The 23,390-nt window shown below is 48.7% G+C and overlaps 1 protein-coding gene across 3 annotated transcripts in view; it reads left to right on the top strand.

Moving 5' to 3' along the window:
- The window catches only part of CCDC180 (coiled-coil domain containing 180), a 56,399-nt gene that overhangs the window by 10,874 nt on the left and 22,135 nt on the right, over positions 1-23,390 (top strand). For all 3 annotated transcript variants that reach the window (XM_027964406.3, XM_042243223.2, XM_042243224.2), the window contains exons 10-22: positions 1,476-1,595; positions 6,420-6,499; positions 8,736-8,824; positions 10,558-10,680; positions 11,790-11,963; positions 12,777-12,892; positions 13,970-14,096; positions 15,736-15,775; positions 15,904-16,358; positions 17,585-17,811; positions 20,474-20,649; positions 22,040-22,220; positions 23,123-23,269. In XM_027964406.3, the coding sequence (XP_027820207.2) occupies positions 1,476-1,595; positions 6,420-6,499; positions 8,736-8,824; positions 10,558-10,680; positions 11,790-11,963; positions 12,777-12,892; positions 13,970-14,096; positions 15,736-15,775; positions 15,904-16,358; positions 17,585-17,811; positions 20,474-20,649; positions 22,040-22,220; positions 23,123-23,269 (2,055 nt within the window). The remainder of the gene's footprint in view (positions 1-1,475; positions 1,596-6,419; positions 6,500-8,735; positions 8,825-10,557; positions 10,681-11,789; positions 11,964-12,776; positions 12,893-13,969; positions 14,097-15,735; positions 15,776-15,903; positions 16,359-17,584; positions 17,812-20,473; positions 20,650-22,039; positions 22,221-23,122; positions 23,270-23,390) is intronic.

The raw sequence follows: 23,390 nt of genomic DNA, 5'->3' as shown, positions 1-23,390 counted from the left end.
TTTCTTCCAGGCCTTTTTAGACCCATACTGCATGTGTAGATTTGTATCTTATTTTCTTCATACACATTTTCTCATACGCATCTTCTTGAAAGTGAAAGTGTTATTCACTCAGTCGTGTCTGACTCTTTGTGACCCCATGGACTATAGCCCACCAGGCTCCTCTGTCCATGGGATTCTCTAGGCAGGAATATTGGAGTGAGTTGTCATTGCCTTCTCCGGGGTCTTCCCGACCTGGGGATCAAACCTGGGTCTCCTGCATTACAGGTAGATTCTTTACCATCTGAGCCACAAGGGAAGCCCGAAAGTGAAAGTGAAATTTGCTCAGTTGTGTCCAACTCTTTGTGACCCCATGGACTATACAGTCCATGGAATTCTTCAGGCAAGAATACTGGAGTGGGTAGCCTTACCCTTCTCCAGGAGATCTCCCCAATCCGGAGATCAAACCCAGGTCTCCCGCACTGCAAGTGGATTCTTTACTAGCAGAAGCCCACTGTACAAGTGGTTTGAAAATGTTAGCCTGATTACCCGCCCACTGTCCACTCTTTACTGTTACTGGGCCAAGGAGAATGGCCATCCCTCAGGCTTGGGCCACTTCCCACCCTGTGGTAGCAAGTTTCACTCCTGGGAGAGAGGGTGAAGAGAGGACCCATCTCCAAGCTTCCCCCATCAGGTGGCACTCTTGTTAATACTGATGCAAAGGCCATGGAGGTTTTGGCCAGCAAAGAAGGCTTTCTTTTGCTAAGAAAGGGACACTTGGAACCAAGATGTCTAAGGTCACCAGAGAGTGTCTGTCTGTGCTGTAGGTGTGGTGGCGGGAGGCCTGCTGTCCACCCGCATTTCTAAATGGAGACCACCGGAGTCTGACTCTAGGATGGATGGAGAAGTGTACCGAGCTCTCACTGCCCCTGTACTTTCTCTGTGACCTTCGTCAAGGGCTCAAACATTTGCAGGCTTTGTCTGCAGATACCATGATGGACTGGTGACAGGGTTTCAGTGATGATCAACAAGATGCTCTATGGAAAGTACCTGGTCCAGGCCTGGGCTTGGATCAGGGAGGTTCAGACATCAGTAACCATCATGGACAGTGGTGGGAAGAGGTGACATTTACTGGGCATTTCCCAGGAGTGAGGCATGGTGCTAATGGTTTTGCTCGCGTTATCTGGCGGGGTTCTCACAAGTACCACTTGAGGAAGGTATTGTCATTACCTTGACAGAAGAGGAAACCAAGTTTCAGGGAAGGGGTGACTTGTCCAAGGTCACAGAGCTGGAGGCAGCAGTCAGGACCTACACCTGAGCTATGCCTGCCGACCCCTCTGTTCTTCCCTCCTTGCCTGTGTCCCTGAGGCCTGGATGTGGGGAAGGGGTTGGGAGTGGTGTCAGGGTGCTGAATGTTCTTACCGTGAGTCTCATGCCTTCTCTCCCACCCACCGTGCCCCTCCTCTCCTGTCCATGGTCCAATATGTCTGGAAACCCAGTGAGTTCATGGCCAGTGAGAGGATCCAGACTCCTCCAGCTGTGAAGAAAGAGCTTGAGACCATGATGAAGAACCAGAGCATCCTGCAGCAAAAGCGACTGGACCATCTGTGCACCATCTGGTACAGCAGGAGGGGAGGGCCCTCTGGGGAGGGGCACCTTTGGGGGTCCATGGGGGAGGCAGGCAGAGTCCTTACTGTTGACTTTGCTCTTGAGGTGTTGTCCTCCAGACCAGGCCATCTCCCAGTTCTCTGGCCCTGGGCTAGTCACCTGGGTCCACATTCTGGGGTGTCCCAGCCCCAGTAGCAACAGGGAACGCGACACATTTGCTGCAGAAAGTTTAGTGTGACTCTGCCAAAGAGCTTGGAAGGAGGCAGTGGCGAGGGGTGAGGTCAGAGGAGAGTAGGGGAGTTGGAGGGGAGCCAGGTCAGGGGGTGGACTTTTTCCTGAGGGCAGTGAGGAATGGAGTGGTTCCATCAGCTCTGCAGTTTGGAGCATGGATGGAGGGATGTGAAGCTGAAGGCCCAGAGGTTGGTAAGGAGGCTGCTGTCATCAGACAAGGGCCCTGTGAGAGGGTGTGGACACCCTCTGCTTTGCTTAGACCTGTGTTCACCAGCTCTGATCCCATGATAATAAGCTGCGTGGTAGGGGCATGCTGAATGTTCTAGATCCTGGAAGCCCACAGCCCTGGGAATCTGCAGCATCTACCCTCAGCAGCAGGATGGAGCCTACATGGTCCTGCAAGGCAGAGACATTTCACGTGCTGGGAGCCATGCACCTCACTGGTCCCTTTCATTCTGGTCACTTTGGGATACAGGTTCTTCCCATCACCTCACCACAGAGCCCAAGTTCTCCTAGGATGTTAATGACTGTTAGGACCCTACACAACTCAAGCCAGAGAGACTCCACCCGGATGGGCAGGAGATGCCCAGGTGCAGCCACATCTTCATGTAAGCATGAAATTCACAAGGTAGATAAAAATCTCACCACAAGGAAAAGTGCTTTTGTTGTTTTCTATGACTCCACTTGGGCTTCCCCAGGTGACACTAGTGGTAAAGAACCCTCCTGCCAATGCAGGAGACATAAGAAACACAGGTTTGATTCATTGGTCAGGAAGATCCCCTGGAAGAGGGTGTGGTAACACATTCCAATATTCTTCCCTGGAGAATCCCATGGACAGGAGGCTGGCAGGCTATAGTCCATGGGGTCACAAAGAGTTGGACACAGCTGAAGCAACTTAGCACACACACGCATGACTTCACTTATTTCTGACACTGAGTCCCTGTTCATAAAGGTGGGCAAAACTTAGTCTTTCTTGGGGATCTTGCCCATTAACAGAAAGCCAGGGAATCCCGCCCAGAGCCAAGCCTGGGGAGTCTGGTCGTCAGTGTTTGGTCCACACACATTGTTGTTCAGTCACTCAGTTGTGTCTGATTCTTTGTGACCCTATGGACTGCAGCACGCCAGGCTTCCCTGTCCTTCATTATCACCTGGAGTTTGCTCAAACTCATGTCCATTGAATCAGTGATGCCATCCAACCATCTTATCCTCTGTCACCCCCTTCTCCTCCTGCCTTCAATCTTTCCCAGCATCAGGGTCTTTTCCGATGAACTGGCTCTTCACATCAGGTGGCCAAAGTGTTGGAGCTTCAACTTCAGCATCAGTCCTTCCAATGAATTTTCAGGGTTGATTTCCTTTAGGACTGACTGGTTTGATCTCCTTGCAGTTCAAGGGACTCTCAAAAGTCTTCTTCAACACCACACTTCAAAAGCATCACACATGCTACTGGGCAACTGCTGCTGCCTCCACACAGCTGGACACAGGAATCTTGAGGACACTTCTCTGAGCCCCTGAGTTCTCCCATCCAGGCAGCCATTTCTTCCAAAGGCCTGGGTGTTGTAGTTGCTCCAGCAGTGCCACCAGGAAGCAGGACCCACCTGCTGGCACTGCCAGGCACCCGCCACCCTGCTCTGTCCACCCCTTCCCAAGCCCCTTTCTATTGGGTGAAGAGAGAGTGCTGGTCCACAGCATCCTCTTCCTCCCCAGGGCTCTCTGCCAAGTCCCTCAAATGCCTGCTCCTCACCAATGCTCTCGACTCCCCTTAGCACTTAGACTTTGCAAACCAAATACAGAAAGAGTTCTAGGCTGATGTCTTTTCTGCCCCAGCACATCCTTCATACAGGCTGTGAATGTGGAGCTGGCTGCTGCCCAAGTGGAGTGGAAAGCTGGGGCCAAGCACATGGAGAAAAACGCCTCCTTTGATGCTTCTGGCCACAGCTGGGACATACTGTATAGTGGCAGTGTCTTCAGGCAGCGTGTGGAGCTGGGTGTGTGATATGACCTGGCTTGGAGGAAGTCGTGGGCAGTTCTAAGATATCAGAAGCAAGAGCACACTTATAGGACATAGGACTCAGCAGTGGGGATATATAAAAAGGTGAAGTCAGGACATAATTCCCGTGTCTGGAAGCATTGCAAACACATACAACTTAAAGGTTAAGTTGCAAAACCTTGATCTCAGAAATCCAGTGAGTGTCAAGCAAAGGTTTGGGTTTGTGGTGTTTGTGCAAGCAGGTCTGGACAGCTCCCACAAAGCACACCATGTAGACCCCACTTATTTCTTCTTGGCCTATCAGTAGCTAGGGAGCCTTCTAATCAAGCCTGAGGAGCTGTCCAGGGAACTAACTGCCTCACGTGGGACCTCAAGCAGGCCCCACATCCCATCCCAACCCATGGCTACAGGCCTTCCTCTGGAAACCCCAGAGTCCCAGACACCCGGCAAGAACCTTTGTTCTGGCTCATGCCAGGCCCTCTGTAGGCTTGTGGGTAGTGATGGCAGAAGGGTTGGGAGTTAATTATTAAGATTCCCAGGGTCTCTCCCAGGAGAATTTCCATGGATTTTCTTGGACCCAATAAATACTTGTGCATATAATTTTTTAAAATGAAAATTTCATTTTGGAGTAATGTTAGATTTATAGAAAAGTTACAAAGATAACACACAGAATTCCTCTATATTCCTAATCCAGTTTCCCTAGTGTTGTCATCTTACCCTGCCTCTGGATGCTTGTTAACACTAAAATTAACTTAGATGCATTTTCATTACCTATACAACACACTGTTTTGAATTTCACCAATTTTTCCATTAATATCCTTTTTCTGTTCCAAGACCCAGTCTAGGACACCACATTGCATTTAGTACAGTGTTTAGACTTGAGACCATTCTCTGCACACTCTCGTATTTTCCCTTTTGCTCTTTCAATTCAGTTCAGTCACTCAGTCATGTCTGACTCTTTGCAGCCCCATGGACTGCAGCACTCCAGGCTTCCCTGTCCATCACCACCTCCTGGAGTTCACCCAAACTCATGTCCATTGAGTTGGTGATGCCATCCAACCATCTTATCCTCTGTTGTCCCCTTCTCCTCCTGCCTTCAATCTTTCCAAGCATCAGGGTCTTTTCCAATGAGTCAGCTCTTTACATCAGGTGGCGAAAGTATTGGAGCTTCAACTTCATCATCACTCCTTCCAGTGAATATTCAGGACTGATTCCTTTAGGATGGACTGGTTTAATCTCCTTGCAGTCCAAGGGACTCTCAAGAGTCTTCCAACACCACAGTTCAAAAGCATCAGTTCTTCGGTGCTCAGCTTTCTTTATGGTCCAGTTCTCACATCCATACATGACTACTAGAAAAACCATAGCTTTGACTAGATGAACCTTTGTTGGCAAAGTAATGTCTCTGATTTTTAATACACTGCCTAGGTTTGTCATCGCTTTTCTTCCAAGGAGCAAGTGTCTTTTAATTTCATGGCTGCAGTTACCATCTGCAGTGATTTTGGAGCCCAGGAAAATAAAGTCTGTCACTGTTTCCATTGTTTCCCCATCTATTTGCCATGGAGTGATGGGACTGGATGCCATGATCTTCGTTTTTTGCTCTTTACTATCCCACTCTAAGTAGGCTGCCCAAGACCATCATGGGCTACATGTCTTGTCTTGGCATAATTGTTCTTAGCCTCCTCCTTTCACTGTCAAAATATCCTAATGTGGACAATAAATAATATGTCATATTCCTTTTTTTCACACCACTGACCACCACCTGAAACTTAGTGACTTAAAGCAACAGTCAGTTTTTGCTTCTCATGATTCTGTGAGCCAGCTGGGCAGTTTCCCTTGGCTGGGGCTAGATGGTCCAGGATGGCCTTGCTCCTGTGTCTGGAGCCTTGGGTGGGACAGCTGGGGCCTCTCTCCACTTGCTCTCTCGCCCTCCAGGAGGCTAATCCAGGCTTGTAGGCATGGTGGTGGTGCTGGTGCTGGGGAAAGAGCTCCCTGCAACAAGAGAGGGCAAGCAGAAGTCTCAAGCCTCTGCTGAGACTGGTAAATATGCTGAGACATATTTACTGGTGTCTCATTGGCCAAAGCAAATCGCATGGCCAAGCCCAGAACCTGGGATGGGGAAATAAACTCGACCTACCGGTGGGAGGACCTAACAATATTGACAATTTTTCAATCTGCCACATTCTTTTTAGTGACTACAGTAAAGAATTCATGTATTGTATTTAAGAAATTCCCTTTTGTTGGATATGAATGTTGTTTTTTATTTTTTGAGTGTTTATAAACAGAACTGTTAAGCAACTGTCTTAATGTATAAACTTTGTATATGTTTTATATTGTCTCTGATTGGGTTCCTTGAAGTGGATTCCTGGGTTGTGTGAAATAAACCATTTTTTTCCCCATTAGGGAAATTCAGTTTTATTTTCTAAGTAACAGGCTCGCTGGTATTAACAGACCTTTTCATGACATGTGTTCGGCACCAGAAAATCCCCAACAAGTCACATGTTTCTTCAGCATCTGTGTAGACATTCCCCTGGACCATTGTTCCTTGAAGATGCTACCAGTCTTGCTCACTGAGTGTTTTACTCAAGCATGGCTTACATGTCACCCCTTCCTTCCCCAGTGACCTCCTGCCCCCCAATTACAGCAAAGCTCAGCTGACGGAATGGCATTCTTCTCTCAACTCGTTGAACAAGCACCTCGGTGAGTGAGGTTTGTGGGATCCCACTCGGGTCTCTCCAGAGCTCTGTTCAAGCAGTAGCTTTGGAGCCATTTCAGTCTGTCAGCCAATTGTTTATGTCAGGGTCTATTACAAACTCAGAAATAGGTGGCAAGTCACTCCTGGGGAAGATGGGTGGGGGAGTGGAGGGAGGAGTAAGCTCTGGGGATTCATATCGGATCCCAAGACCTTACCTGGAAGAGTCCCCCTCCTCCCACCACCTCTCACATCCCTGCCCAGCCCACAGCCATGGCAGCCCCATGCTCTGACCCCTGACCACAGCATGAGCTAGAGGGGTGACTCCAAGGCCAGATCCTGCGTGTGTGAGGTGCGCTGCCCCTGCTGTGTGACTTTGGGGAAGTCATGGCCTCTCTCAGTCTCACATTCCTCTTCCATAAAGTAGGGATTTCAGGAGTAATAAAGATACCTACCTTGTGAGGTTAACATAAGAAGCACATACAGTCCTGTGGTCCAGTCGTAGTTCAGTGCCTGGCTTATTAGGTGCTCAAGAATAAATGGTAATATTTAGAAATTCTCTATAACTAGGGTCCTCAAACTCCAACCCATCATCAGTAAATAAGTTTCACTGGGACACAGCTCTGCTCTATTTGTTTACATGCTGTCTCTCGCTGCTTCTGCTCTGTAACAGCAGAAATGAGTGTTTGTGCCAGAGACTGTATGGCTCTCAAAGCTGGAAATATTTACTATCTAGCAGAGTTTTCCAAGTCTTACTGTAGAATATATATAATACTTTCATCTCCTTTGAGATAACCCAGTGAAGTCAATGGTGTCATTGCCCCCTATGATGGAGAAAGATTCAGAGGCACAGAGAGGTGAAGCATCCTGCTCAGGGTCACACAGCTAAGGAAATGTCACAGCTGGACTTGACCTGACTGCTTTGGTTAGTAGTACCCACCACTGCTCCCAAGACTCTCAGGCTTATAATTCTAAAGATATTATAATTGTATTATAACACCAAAGGTAAGGGCCCTGAGACCCTAAATAATAGCAATGGCTGCCATTCACTGGGCACCGCCTAGGAGTAAGCAAGTTGCTGGGTCCTGGTAACCAGCAGAGTGGATCTCTCTAGGGTGCCTCCAGTCCAGACCACGCAGGATATTACAGCAGGGAGTGAACAGGTGACCAGCTACTTTAATTTGGATTTGGGACGTAGCCTGGTTGAGGGTTATGTGAGACCTTGCCGTGGAAGTGACCATCCAGTTGAAACCTGCAAGGCGAGTATGAGTTAGACACGTCTAGGGGTCAGGGTAGCTTTCCAAGCCAGAAGACTAGTATGTGGGGAGGCTGAGAGGCCAGACAGAGCTGGGACCTTTGGGGAAAAAGAGAAGAGGCCAAAGGGCCAGGCTGTGCTGGCCACATGGCCACGTGTGGGAGGCTGAACTTCATCCTGAAGGCAGTGGGAACCCAGCGGAAGGTTCTGAGCTGGGAGTGATAAGGTTGACTGGGGGCAGATCAGAGGGGAACAGGAACAGAATCACAGAAACCCTGGAGAGGGGGCCTTCATCACAGTGACTTCCTAGGAGGGGTGGGGACGTGCGGGCCTAGGCGGTGGCCCTGGAGATGGCAGAAACCAGCTTTACAGCCTCTCGTCACCAGTTCCACTGCACATCCACCCTCCCCAGCGTCCTCACTGCCCCCTAAGCTCCCTCCTCCCCAGCCCTTGTCAAGGAACAGCCACCACACCATCTCTGGGTCATCTTTCAGTTTCTGGAAGTGACAGGAACACTAAACCTCAGTTCCTTACCTTGGAAACCAAGAGTCACACTGAGGTGACTATAAACCAGAAACAGTAGGGAGGAAGAAGAGGAGAAAGATCAATCGGTCACATTCTGAATGTTCTGCTGGTCCAATCACTTCTTAAGGGATTCACCTCAGACACGATCTGTAAATGCTCTTAATTTGTACCTGGTTACTGTTTCGTCACTCAGTACAACTACCCCGAAAGAGTTTCATCAGCTTTGAAACTGAGTCAGGGGTCAGGATCAGAACAGAAAAATGTGGTTCCTCGTTTGAGGTCCTTATCTTGGGGTATTGAGGACTTTTGAGGTGAGGGAGACAGAACCCCCTGATGTAAATGATCCCCGCTCTGGCGGCGCTTTGCTGGGGAGAAGCCGCTTCCTGAGAGATGGGCAACCCCTCCTCCCGATCTTGCCTCTTCTGGAAGAGCTGCTGATGTGTTTTTTTTCCCTGCCCATGGAGACATCTACCACATGGACTGCATGACGCGGATTCGCCTGCAGTACGAGAGGATCTGGCAGGAGTGCCTAGCCCAAGTGCAGAAGTGCAGGGTGGGTGTCCCTCCGGTCCTCCCGGCCCTCCCGGCCCTGCCCCTCTCCACCCTGCAGCCCCCGCTTTCCCTCCGCTTTGCTGTCTGGACATTCTGAAGCTGCTCCCTCAGCCTGGACTCCCCCCTCCCCAGCTGTTCCCACTTACCCCTCTGTGGCCCCCAACCTGACCACCTCCAGGGAGCCTTCCTTGACCCTACAGACAAAATTTAGCACTCTGATCACCTCACCCTTCACTTGACCCTCTGTATCACTTGACTTTATTTATTCAGCGGAGGTTATGTCATGGGAATTATTCCGCCAGTTCCCTTGTATAAACAGCGTTGCCACTGCTATCACACCCAACTTTACTCTCTACCCGTCAGCCTCTGTTCTTCAGCCACCCGCCTCTGTTTGAGTGTGAGACAGTGAGACCTCCCACAACCCCCTTCAATGACAAGGCCTGGTTTCCTGAGGTATGAGGACATATTATGTCAAAAGGCCCCGTCCCTGCCTCCTTTGTAAGACTGTTTGGATGAAAATCCCCCACACCTAATCGTTTTGAAGGTGGTCCAACATGCCGGCTGTGGCTGTAGGAGGCCCCAGGCCATGACGGTCCTGCCTGTAGGTCCCAAGACAGTCCTGCCTGTAGGCCCCAAGACACTCCTGCTGCCCCACCCCTCACACGTGTGTCTGTCAAGCTTTGGCTCTGCCGTCAGGACTCTGAACAGAGGAGCAGAGGGCTTTCCAGTGCACTGCACCATGTGGTGCTGTGGTCCCTGGGTGCTGTGCCACTCTCTTGCACCACTCTCATCAGATCCTGCAACGTCCTACAGAGTGGGTGTCCCTGGCCCCATCTGAAGATGAGAAGACCAGTTTGCAAAAGATCCAGGGGCTGTCCCAGCCCACAGGACTCTGCCTGCTTGCTCTGGGGCCTTAGGGGCCATCACATGCCTCCTAGTCAGCCCTTTAGGGACATCAGACCTTAGGAGTAAAGCCTGGAGGGAAGCCTTGTGCTCTAGAGAGCCTCCCCAAGACCACATCCCCAGCACTCACCTCCTCACTACCCCTGCCCCTGGGGCTCCACGGCCCTGTGGCCCTAGTGTCAGTTCCTTGTGCCCCTGCTCACAGCCCTCTGCTGGGCACATGCAGGGTGTGAGTGCTAAGGTCACCACGTACTCTAGGAGCACTTTGAGCCTGACAGAGGGTGCCTGATGTTCCTGGGCAGCAGCATTGGACGTGTACAACTGGAGACACATTTCATGTTTTATAATAATTGGGGGAGGTTGATTTAGTCTAGGTTTTGTGCATAAATCAAGTCTTTATTAATATAGAGAACTGGCTTTCCAGTTGGCATAACTCCAGACAGGAAATGAGAGCACTGTCTGGCTTACAGCAATGCTGAGGATGTGTAGGATGGCAGTTTATGCCTGTAGGGTCAGAAATAGGAGAGTTTAGATCCCAGGCCCACCACGTGCCAGGTGTGTGCCCTCCAGCAAGTCCCTTCACTTCTCCCCAAGCTTTAGTTTCCTTATCTGCCGAAAGGGGATAGTGAGAACACCTTTGGCGGAGTCAGTGACCAGGGGCGGCACTCAGCACCTGGACACAGAGGGCAGATGAAGCTGGCCTGACTGGGCCACTGTGGGGGTTTTTGCCAAGGTTCGTGGAGATGGGTGGGAGGTTGGTCTCGGGGCAGGACCAGTCCTGAGGTGAAGCCCCCATCAGCCTAAGCCGGGCTCTGCCTCGTCCTCCGCCAGAAGCAGCTGCTGGACTGGAAGGCCTTCACTGAGGAGGAGGCAGAGAGCCTGGTGAGCCCGTCCTTCTTCCAAATGGTGGGATGTCTCCAGAGCAAGGTGGAGGAGGAGCTGGAGGTCTTGGACGTGCGTAACTGGGGATCTGTGCTGCTGGGGAGCAGGGTGGGGGTCGCCCGGGATGCTGGGCTGTGAGAGGAGTGGGAGTCCAGGGGCTTACAACTTTCTTGTCACTGGTGAGTGCCTCTGCCTTGTCATGGCCAGCCCTTCTGGAGCAATTCCCCTGCACCGCCAGGCACTCCAGGCTCACTCCTGGCTCCCCAGCCACCCCCAGACTCCAGTCAAACACTCTCAGGCAGAGTGCCTCCCCAGGCCCTTGCCAAGTCTGGGTGCTAGAGATCACAAGGAGCAATTAGCCCGAGTCACAGCTGCCTAGAGTCTAGAGCAGGATTCAGCAAATGTTTCCTGTAAAGGGCCAGGTGGTAAATATTTTAAGCCCTGTGGGGTGTCAGGTTTCTGACACAAATTCTCACTCTACTCTTATCACATAGAAGCAGCCCTAGGCAACACAGAAATGAATGGGTATGGCTATTTTTCAATAAAACTTTATTTCTGGACACTGAAGTTTGAATTTCACCTAATTATTACATGATTGATTATCTCCTTTAGGTTGTTTTTGTTTTTTTCCCCAGCCATTTAAAAATGTAAAATCTGTGCTTAGCTCCCAAGGTTAAACAAAAAAGGCAGAGGGCTACATGTAGCTCATGGGCCATAGTTTGCCAACCCCAGACCCTTTGAGAGTATAAGAGACACATATGAAAGAGGGAGAGGTGAGACTTGACCAGTGGGCTCTGGTGTTTGGCTCAAGTGCTGTGTCAGGGAGCTCCAAGGAAGGAGAGATGCCCAGGTCAAGATGGGCATGGCCCACTTGATGCCAGAGTGGTGCCTTTCTCCTTCCAGGCCCCGAACTCCCTCTTCAGTGAACAGGGATACAGGTCTAGAGACGGGACTGCATGTCAGCCAGTCTGAGGGTGTGGCCATGGACAGACCAGAAATGCTGTCCCAGAGAAGGGAAGGCCGGATGTGAAGATAACCTTGAGGGATGGTGTCCAGACACCAGTCCCTGGAGATCTGGGCCTCCACGGGCTGGTGAGGGAGCCCCGCTCGATGGGCCCTTCTCCTTTCCCCGGGGGCTGGTTGACACTTAAAGGCCTCTCCTCTGGGTTCTGCCACCACAGAAATCCTTCGAGACCGTGGCGAAGCAGACAGAGCAGCAGACCTCAGACCTCTTCAGCTACTTCCAGGAGGCCGTGAACCTATGGGAGACACATCAGAGTGTGCTGTTGATGCAGGAGATGGAGCTCGAGAAAAGGATGGAGCAGCAGCGGCAGAAGCACAGGCGAGAGAACCAGGTGTGGCCCCGGCATCCAGGTAACCCCAACAGGACAGGAGCGAAGGGCCACATCCAGATTGTCAGCTGCCCATGGCTCTGCCTGGGGGCCCATGAATTCAGCTAGCATTCAGATGCAAAAGAAAAGAGAAAGAAATTCAATACATATTTCACGCCATATTTTATTTTTGTGTAAAAATAAATCCCCAGTGTATCTTAGACTCAAATGTAAAACCTCAAGCTATAAAACTTGAGCAGATGAGAAAGTGAGGCTCACCTTGGTCGTGGGGGCTGGGTGGCAGTAAAGTTCTGCTGGAATTAAGTCTGGACTGTGCAGTGAGTCCCAGATCCAGACATGTCTGTGATGGGGCTGGCCTGAGAGACAGACTGGGGGGCATGGAACATCTCCCTCTGGCAGTCATCCTGACCCCCAGGACATGAGCCGGCCCCCACCCACCTGCCTTCACATAGTCTAGGGGTGGAAGGGATGCCCTCAGCATCTGACATCAAGCACAGCACTGAGAAGGAGAGTGAGGAGTAAGTGTCTCTGGAAGGTGTAAGGGGGCCAGCCCAGGAAGGGTGAGGATAAGGGACATGTCCCTGAGGAGTCCCATCTAAGTAGGGTCATCAGGGATTTAAAATAGAGAAGAGCATTCCAGGCAGGGAGAAGAGCCCATAGGCCCAGAGCAGTGAGAGTAAGAATGGTGCTTCTTATGTAGAAAAGCCTGCCTGGGGCACCTGGACCTCATCTCCAGGGGCAGGGTCTCTGCATGTCACATCCTTTCTTGGCGCTCCGGTGACTCACATCTGCTTCTATCCCTGGTGTGGCTGCCAGGCCCAGGAGGCTCATCTTGACAAGCTCTTGGACCAACTGAGGCAGCAAAGCTATGAGAGTAACCTGAAGTCATACCTGGAAAAGGCCAAGGATTTTCTGAAGAATATGAAATGCAGGTAGGCAGACCAGACTCTAGAAGAGGATGGCCTAGAATTCTTATTTAAGGTCAGAGGCTGGCTGCCTAGGAGCCTAGCCTAAGGTTGCCTCCAGCTTTAGAGAACATTGTGGTGTTTGCAGCTCTGCCCTTGGTCAACACAAAAGTTTTTAAGGAGAATTTTGATCAGAAAAATTTGTGGAGGGATGTTTCTGGGTCATGTAGTTTAAAAGTCAAGAGCATGGGTCCTCCCTGCTTAAATTTTAAAACATAACATGCTTTGTTAAAGAAAAAAAAAATTAACCAGTACAAACATATAGGAAATTCCCCTCATTTCTGCCCAACTCATCCATTTTGTGGACATAGACATTTATAAATATTGGTATATATACACATGTAAAGTATCTTTAAAATAAGAATCATTCTATAACTTTGTTTCATTTTTAAAGGACCATCCATTCGTTAATATGGATGCTTCATAATGATTTAACCATTCTCTAATTGATAAGCTTTTTAAGATTGGTGCCAGTTTCTCCATATTAAAGACAGTTCGCTGTGAACTATCTTGCATCTTTGTGCCCTTGTACAACTAATATTATAAGGGCTATTCACAGAAATGGGATTGCACTGCCAATTGATTGCAGTACTTAGATTCAGAAGTACATTTTAAGGCAAATAAATAATCCCCTGAACCTTGGTCTTCTTACCTCAGGGACGGATGAAATCTGGGGCCTTGGTTTTGGAGTGTTTGACGGGATGAGGTGGGTAAAGTTCTAGGACAGGGTTAGGACAGTAGACAGAAAGTGGGAGCCTATGTTACCATACGCAAAGAACTCTCCCTGTAGGTGTTTTCTAAATGGAAACAAAGAGTATGTACAAAGAGTTCTACAAAGAGTATGTACTCTTTGTATGATCAGAAAAATAGCAAAACAAACCAAGGACTGTTAGTATAAAAGGAAACCTCCACAGCAGCTCTGCACAGAACTCAAGGCCAGGTACTAGCCTACCTCCATGAGGTCCGAGGCATGGCTTTTGGCTGGGGTCCCTCACACCCAGCTGCCCCTCCCATTGACAGTACTTTCATCTCCCTTCCTTCTAGGTATGAGGCTTTTCATGGCCTCCTGACAAAGGAAGTGATGGAGTACCCAGTGATCATACTGAAGGAACTCAACTCCTACAGCTCCCACCTCAGCCGACACTTCTGTGTTCGTGAAATCTTTGAACAGGTATGGAAAGGGATATAAAAAAATCCCAGCTGCTCTCCGAGAAGCGAAGAGGAGAGGATGACTTCTAGTTCATATTTGCCTCAATAACACAGGCGAAGTTAGAGTCTATGCCAGGATATCAAGGAGTGAGAAACTAAAAGCATCTCTGGAAGAGACTATCTTTTTCTTAGACTCAGAGAGGTCAAAGGCTCAGAATCCAGGCCTCAAGTCTTGAACAGAATTATAATTAAAAGGCTGATTTTATAGGACTCCGAGTACTAGTCATCCAACTCACCATGCCTCATAACCATCCTGAAGTACAGCTCTGACCTACCCATTCTCCTGCTCAGAAAGCCTGCACCCAGTCTGCAGCCCCAACCAAACCCAGCCCACAGTCCCTGGATGACCGTGGAGGCCCCACATCTGACTCCCGCCCGACTGTCCCTGCTTCAGCGAACTCCTCACCCTTCCTTTATGTGCCACTGCCCCCTGCCCTGCCCTCACCCTGCTCCTCTGCTGGGATTCCTCTGCCTCTACACACCCCAAACCCCCACAGACCTCCAGCCACCACCAGTGACAAGACCCCACCCACCCAATCTGGCCTTCTGTCCCCTTCTTTACCCCGCCACCTCTCCTCTCTGAATGTGCTTGTATGTTGGTTGTTGTCAGATGCAGGAGTGAAGCGCACCCTGCTGGAAGGTGTTTCCTGTGAGGCAGGTGTGGCCTCCTGTCTTTCATCCAGCTTTGATTGCCCTCAACACAGTGTCCTGCACATAATTCAGACACACCGAGTGCTTCCTGGTAAATGCAGGAACACCTGGAGTGCCCTGCTCTGACTCCCAGAGGTGGCTCTTTTCGCACACATGCACCCAGAGTTTTGCACGGCCAGGGCGGAAGGTACTTGTGGTGGACGCTGAACCGGGCTCGGGTTCCCAACAGATGTGGGGTTCCCGACTCCTCAGAGAAGCCTCCTCTCAGCAGAGATCCCTGTCCCAGTTGCTCGTAAATGCATTGTGTGGCACCTGGGTTGAAGTGAAACTCAAGCTGTCCAGAGGTGGAGCTTTGAGATCAGTCTGGTTACCTGGGTTAAAATGGAGATGCCGCTGTGTTGACAGTAACACAGGAAGGACCTGGGTCCATAGGGTTTCAGGGGCTTGTCCAAGGTCACCCAGCTTGTGAGCTAGAGTTCCAGTCCACTGCTATCAGTGACACACTATTTCCACAACTTCACCCACAGCCAATGAAACAGGGAATGTGTAGAGTGAAGAGGGGGCTCCCAGGTCACGTACATCATGATCGCTGTGTATGTTTACATCCAGCAACGGGTGCAGCAGATTCCTGCCCCTTGGATGCCTCTCTCCCTATATACTTTCTTGTTCTTTGCTCCAGATCACTACAAAAAATGTCAGAAAGAGGGTTTATTCTGTGATTTTCATTGTATGATTTAAAAAAAAAAAAAAAACTTTGCTGATGTGCTTGGGATTAAGGAAAGCTGATCAGGAACACCCTGCTCACCGCTGTGAAATAAGTGGTCAGGGCCTGCATCAGATGTAGAAGGCAGGGAGGAGGGCGCTTTTCCTTAAAGAAAAGAGACGCCCTCAGAAGTGGCACATGAGGAAGGCAGCACTGCATATTCAGTGTCTGTGTTTTTGCCTCGTAGAACTTGGAGGGAGAAGTCGTTTTCCAGTGGAGGGAACCAGGTAACATTTTTACAATTCAAGTCTGAGTCTCCCCAACTTCACGCTTGTGTATCTGGGGGCTAGGGAGGCCCAATCAGGCTGCACTGGCAACCTGTCTCTTCCTGTGCTTTGGGGCTGATCATCAACAGAACCACACGAAAAGCAATTCCAGAAGAGAATGAGAAGGCCGAGAGGAAAACGAAAGCCCAAAGCAAACACGCGCAAAGGTGATGAAGGCGACAGCAGGACGGGTGCCCTCAAGCCAGCAGGAGAGATAGAAGAAGAAGATCAAGAGGTCGAGTCCTCCACCACACGAGAGGTGGCCCTGAGCCCACAGAAGTCCGTACTGAGCGAAGAGACGGAGGAGTCCAGGGAGGAATCGATTTCAGGACTGGAAGAAATACAGGTTGAAAGAGACAGCTCCTTGAGATCACCCCCAAACCAGGCCAGTGTGATGGTTCACGAAGAAGAAGAGGAGGAGAAGAAGGAAAAGGTGGAGGAGGAGAGGGAGGAGGAGGAGGAAGAGGAAGAGGAGGAGGAGGAGGAGGAGGAAAAGGAGGAAGAGGAGGAGGAGGAGGAGCAGAGGAGCTCGTCTGTGGATGAGGTAGGCCAGCAAAGGCTCACTCTTGGGTTTGGAAAATGTGCTGTGTTCACTCTCTGTGTCCCTAGCACAAGCCAGGGTCCCCAGTGGCGCAGTCTCCATTAGGCTCTGTCTAAAGAATAACAAACATATGTACACTTTTCATTGCTGTCAACAGAGATCCCATTCTCATGTCCCGGCAATAGTTTTTAAACTTCACCTTCCTGTCCTCACATCCCATCTTGCAAGCTACTCTGTATCCCCCCCTTGACTCTTCCTCATCCCTCCCAGGTCCTCTCTCTTCTCCCAGCTCCTCTTTATTGTAGAGACCAACTTAGCTGCCCCATCCCTTCTCTCTTCCCATTCTCTGATTGTGTAAGAACAAAGATCCATATCCAAGTTGGCAGACAGCTCTCCTTAGAGTGCAGGGAAATGACTCTCATATGAATAAATCTCATCCTCAAAACACATTCAGACTCACAGAACAGTAAGTTGAATTCCATAATCATGAAATTGCAAAGAATCTTTTCCTATAGTGCTGTGGAAGAATTGGCATATGAGACCTCTGAACAGGGACCACAGGCAGGTAATAGCAAAGAGGGCTGGACACCAAGTATAAAATAGTGAAGTGGTGAAGACTACTGTCTTAGTCTGTTCAGGCTGCTGTGATGGAATACCATAGACTGGGTGGCTTATAAGCACCAGCGATGTATTTCTCACAGTTATGGAGGCTGGGAATTCAAGATCCAGGCACTGGCAGCTTCAGTGTCTGATGAGGGCCTACTTCTTGGCAATAAACAGCTCTTTTTTTTTTTCTGTGTCCTTACATGGTGGAAGGGACAAGCTCTCTGAGATTTCGTTTTTAAGGGCACTACCCCCATTCATGAGGGAGGGCTCTGCCTACTTGCCCTAATAACCTCCCAAAGTCCACCTCCAAATACCAGCACAATGGGGATGTGGATTTTGGAGAGACGCCAATGTTCAGTCTATGGCGACCATGCAGCCATTATTCAGTTCCAGCCAATGATACCGTATGGGAATGTAGGCTCATAATTGCCAGATTTTTTGATTTTTAAGAGAAATCAAAAATCCAGATTTTTAGGAGGCAATTCCCTATTTTAAAAGCATTATATGGGCAAAATATAACCATAGACAAGTTTCATCCCACAGGTTTACAACCTCTGATGTCAGAGGACCTATTATCAAGTCTGTTCAATGACGGCAAGTGTAAAGTCTTGTTTTCTGCTTAGGTCAAACCCCAGGAGGAGAGTCTAGGGGAGATCTCCCAGGACGAGATGGAGTTCTTCACAACCTCCAGTGGGAACACTTACTTTGTTTTCCTACCCCTGAAACAAGAAGAAAACAGCAAGACACCCCATGCCAACCTTCCTGCCATTCTCTTCAAGGACATTTCCAGTGCCAGGGTCTTAGAAGAAGTGATTATTCCATCCAGACTAGTTTTAGAGATTAAGAAACAGTGAGTGAAAATCCCTTTCATTCTCATTCAAGTTTTATTAACAAGGTGAAATATAATAATGAAAGGTTGGACTAGTTTCAGATGGAAAAGAAAGCAAATACCATATGCTAACACATATATATGAAATCTAGAAAGACAGTACTGATGTACCTTTTTGCAGGGGGCAGCAAGCATTCTAACTTCTGAATTAGTTTTGCTTGTTTGTGAATTTTATTTAAATGGAATCACACAGAGTGTATTATTTTATATCCAGGTTCTCCTGGTGAACATGTGTATATATTTCTGTTAGATATGTAACTAAGAGTGGGTTATTGGGAAATTGACTTATATGTGTGTCCATCTTGAGGAGATATGACCAAAAGATACTACCAAAGAGTTTTCAAAAGTGGTTTAACAGTTTGCAGCAATATTTGAGAATTCCAGTTGCTCCATATCCTCAGTTGGTATTGTCAGTGCTTTTTATTTTAGCCATTCTGGTGTGTGCTTCATTGTGGTTTTAATTAGCATTTTCCTGATGAGTAACAATGTTGTGCACCTTGTTATATACTTATTGGCCATTTAATCATCTTTCTGTGAAATGCCTCATCAAATTCTTTGCCAATTTATTTTGTGGTAGATTACCTTTTTTCTTACTAATTTATGTGAGTTAGTTGTCTGCGTTAGACTGGAGTTTTTTTGTTAGTTAAATATGTGGTGAATGTTCCTACCCTCTCTGTGCTTGTCTTTTTTTTACTCTTGTAAAGATATCTTTTGGTGAAAATATATCTTTTTAGTAAGGTCTTAGTCATCAATTTTTCCACTAGGGTTAGTGTGATTTCTGCCTTCTCTAAGAAATCTTTGCTTGCCCCAAGGTCGTGAAGATACTCTCCTGTGTTATCTAATGTAATAAACTTTCATAGTTATTTGTAAAATTCAACTGGAATTTATTTTTGCTTATGTGCGTGGTAGGAATCAAACTCATTTCCATTCTGTATGAATAGCCAGCTAAGGCCAGGCGATTTGAGAAGGCTCTCCTCTCTCCACTGCTCTGCTAGGCCTCCCCTGACTGATGGTGTGTGTGCCATGTACTCAGTCATGTCCAACTCTCTGCTGCCCCATGGACTGTAGCCCACCAGGCTTCCCTGTCCCTGGAATTTTCCAGGCAAGAATATTTGCCTGGGAATAGGTTGCCATTTCCTACTCCAGAGGATCTTCCTGATGCAGGGACCCCGACTGATTACCATAGCTTTATACTAAGTCTTATTATCTGGTTGTATAAGTCTTCCAGACTTGATTTCTCCAGAATTGTCTTGACTATCCTTGGCCCTTTGTATTTCTATATAAATTTGAAATCAACTCATTAGTTTCTGTAAGAAAACATCTGCTGAGCTTTTAATTGTTATTGTATTGAATCTATAGATACATTTGGAGAGAACCAACATCTTAATACATAGCCAAGAAATTCATGCTGTATTTCTAACAGGATGAAATGATCAACTGGCAAAAATATTTGCAGTTCACATCTCAGTCAAAGGACCTTGTGTTCCCAATAAATAAAGTGCTCCCAGAAATTAATAAGAAAAAGTACAACTACATACTAGAATGACGGGCAAAAGATATTAGTGGATGGTAGACAGGAAAAGACATTTAATAGTCTTGAACTCATAAAAAATATGCTCAATCTCAGTCATAATATGACAAAATTGTCAGATTCAAGAGTTTGACAATACAATCTGAAGCTATGGAGAAATTGTTGTTCAGTCACTATATCGTGTCTGACTTTACAAACCCGTGGACTGCCGCATGCCAGGCTCCTCTGTCCTCCACTATCTCCCAGAATTTACTCAAATTCATATCCAGTGAGTCAATGATGCTATCTAACCATCTCAGCCTCTTCCTCCCCCTTCTTTTACCTTTAGTCTTTCCCAGCATCAGATCTTTTTGATGAGTCGCTATTTGCACCAGGGAGGCCAAAGTATTGGAGCTTCAGCTTCAGCATCAGTCCTTCCAATGAGTATTCAGGGTTGATTTCCTTTAATATTGACTGGTTTGATCTCCTTGCTGTCCAAGGGACTCTTTAAGAGTCTTTTCCAGCACCATAATTTGAAAGCATCAATTCTTTAGCACTCAGCCTTGTTTATGGTCCAACTCACACCTGTACATGACTACTGGAAAAATCTTTGACTATACGGACCTTTGTCAGCCCAGTGATATCTCTGCTTTTTAATACACTGTCTGAGTTTGTCATAGATTTTCTTCCAAGGAGCAGGCATCTTTTATTGTCATTGCTGCAGTCACCGTCCATAGTGAGAAATGGAGAAATAGGAACTTTTATTCATTGTCTTGCAACAGAAGCAGTTTGGCCATATCTACCAGATCCACAAATGTATTTCAGGTTTTGATTCAACAATTCCCTTTCAGGGAATTTATCCTATAGAAATTATTCTACCCTTGACATATGTATGAGGTTACACGTTTCAGTCTTCTTGATAAGAACGAATGAATGGAAACCACCAGCCAGGGGATCTGGCTAAATGAATGATGGTCCACCCAGAAAAAGAAATACAATGTAGTGGGAAGTTAAATAAGAAATAAGGAGTGGAAGAGGGAAGCACTTTATATATCAACCTGGAGAGATCTCTCCCTGGTCACAGTTGCTGACCCTCACTGGTCTCTCCCTCAGGCTTCGAACTGGCTTTTTTGAGCACTTGGAGAAATGGTTTGACCAGTGTTCCGTCAATGCTCAGGTCATCATGGCCAGCAAGATTGATGAGCTGGATTCAGAACTGGAGCTGTGTCTGCACCTGCACCAGCCAAGAGCCCAGCACATTGAGAAGGACATCCACAACGTCAGGGCAGGTACTGTGGCTCTGCATTCATTAGGCAGCCCCAGTTTGCAACATACACTGCTTAGCATGTTGTCATCACACACTGGAAGATGTGTGTGAGGGTTCGCACCACCCAGGCTGGCAGAGAAGGTTGTATCCAGAATCCTCATCTAAGATTTTTTAAAGGGGGTGTTAGATGCTGAAATGAACAGTATTGTCTTATTTTAGCTTTATGGGTCCCAGATACATTCTCGCACCTGCCATTCACACTTTCATGATGGATGCCCTAGAGGCAGGCCTGTAGGTCAGGAATTGGAGCTAATAGGCTCAACCTCTCTAGCTGTATGACTCTGAGAAGGTTATGTGACCTCTCTGATCCATTCCTAACCTCCTGAGGGCATTTTGGTGGTGGTAATTAACTCCCCTTGAAGTGGTACAGTGCGGAATCATGAACAACTGGTATAAGCCAGAGTCTCCAAAAGTGGTAGCCGTTATTTTCAGCTCATAATTTTTAATACCTAAAAAGACATGCCATTTCTAAGGCAGAAGCCTCCATTATTTGGGAGAAGGGCACTTTTATTTGAAAGCTTCAGTGGTGCCCATCAGGTTTTCACTTGAGTCATACTTTAAACTTCATCATAGATCCTGAGAGCTTCCTGTCACCTTAGGAGACCTGCTTGACTTTTTGGGACCTCGTTGTCCTCATCTGGGAAATGTGTGCATTAAATATAAATATAAACAAAGATGCTTCCTGAAGTCGGGTTTCCTTTCTCTTCCCTGGCTCCTGGCCCAATGCGCAATGTGAAAATGGAGGCCAGAGAAGTGAAGCCCCAGAATCCCGCCATTTGTTTTTGGCAGAGCTGAGCCCACAGCACATCCTCCACTCTAGGCAGTAGGAGTTCAGATGAGGTAACCCAAGGCTCTCTGCTAGCTCTTAAGGCCTATAATGGAGCTCTTAAAGTCCGCCATGATTCAGGCTTATTGGAAATGAGTAACCACTGATATAAAGAATCAGATGCCAACTGCCAAACTTTGTGTTGGTCTTTTGCTCCCAGACCCTCTCACCAAAATCCCTGCCCTCCCCAACATCCATCCCACCTGCTCCCAGGGTGGGAGATGCTCTCCTAGCTCCCAGGCCTTGTTCCCTTCTGCTGCAGGCAGGGTATTTCCAGCACTCACAGCCAACCAGAGGCTTCTCTCCAATTAAGGACACTGGGACTGTCTCAGATTGGTTCCCCTGAGATCTGAGTCCACTCCCAGGCTGAGCCCTGGGGAGGGCAGTGGGGACTGGACCTTGGCCTAAAAAGTCCTTTCTCTGTAGCTAGCCTGGGAGAGGCAGGTCACTATCCAGGAGAACACTGTCCTGAGCTAACCCAGGGTCCCAGAGGACCTCAGCCCCCCCGCCCCGTGTCCTCTTTCAGCTGAGCTCTTGCTTCATCAAGAACGGCTGGACAGCCACTGTGCAGGGGTGATGGAGACACTGAGGAAGGAGAGGATGATGTTCTGCCAGTTCCAAGAAGAGCAAAACTTGAAGAGCAAACACTTCCGCCGCAAGATTTCTGACATGGAGCACATCTTCTTGAACGCCACCAAGAGCCAGAAGTAAGGGTACTGGGGGACTCAGTCATGGCCTGGCAGCCCTGGAACCCTGGCCAGATGCCTGTGCTCAGAGAAGCAGTCCTCCCATTCGCTGTGGACAGCAGAAGAGTCAGGTTTCCAGAAGGATTTTCATCTCGTCATGAGAGTAGGAGTCCAGCTACAGTGACGCATTGGGCCAGGGGCTTGGTTCTGGGGGTGGGGGAGCAGCCAGAGAGAGAAAAGGGTGCAAATGTCAAGAGTGTAGGGATGCAAATGATGTGCCCTGACAGGTCCATGGTGGGAAAGACCCAGGGAAATCAGGACAAGCTTCCTGCAGGAGGCCCTAGGGCATGGAATGGAGGGAGGTGAGGAGGAGGCAGAAGTCTCCCACCAGAGAGGAGCACTGGCCCAGCTCCAGGTGGGGATATGCTCAGGGTAGAACCAGGGTTTCCTGGAAGGCCATTCAGGGGTTTGGGTGAGGCCCCGGAAGGCCTCCATCTGGTCACAGGTGAGGAAACTTCAGAGGTGTCTGTACCGTGGTCAGGTACCTAAGAGGCAGCTGGTTAGGGTAGACTGGGATGTAAAGAGGAAACCCGCAGGCTGCTCTTTCCGGAAGTCCCAGGGCACAGGAGCCACATTTCTGGGAGTTAAGAGAGGGTGGCGGTAAGGGGAGGACCTGAGGATTCTCTTAGCAATTTGGTGGCAGGAGCCAGACTGAAGAGAGGTGCCCTCCGACCCAGCTCACTGAGAGTCCCACACTGTGTCTGCACACACTGGCATTCTGAACTTCCTTCTAAGGCCTCTTTGTCTACCCAGTGAAGACAGGCATGGTTCTGGTGACCGCACAGCTGGGCACGGTGCTCAAGTCATCTCCCAGGCTGCCCTCCCATGCCCAGGTCACCACCCTGCCCTCCTGTGTCCCCCAGGCTGGTGACTCTCAGCAGCACTCTGCAGCGGGAGCTGCTCAGCTACGTCGACGTCATCCAGGTGTCGCTGCGCAGCTTCCGCCAGTACCTGGAAGAGAGCCTGGGCAAGCTGCGCTACACCAACATTGAGTTCATCAAGCACTGCAGGTGGGAGCCAGCATCCAGGCCCCCTGTGGGCCTCTGGGCTCTCTCTGTTGAGAGGTGGTCTTATTTGCCTCTTCATTTTTCAATTATGACAAAATATCCATAGCATAAATCTGTCCATTTT

This window comes from Ovis aries, chromosome 2 (genome assembly GCF_016772045.2).
Source record: "Ovis aries strain OAR_USU_Benz2616 breed Rambouillet chromosome 2, ARS-UI_Ramb_v3.0, whole genome shotgun sequence".
Taxonomy (NCBI): domain Eukaryota; kingdom Metazoa; phylum Chordata; class Mammalia; order Artiodactyla; family Bovidae; genus Ovis; species Ovis aries.
The sequence above is the reverse complement of the archived record's forward strand: the minus strand, read 5'-3'. Positions and strand labels throughout refer to the sequence as shown.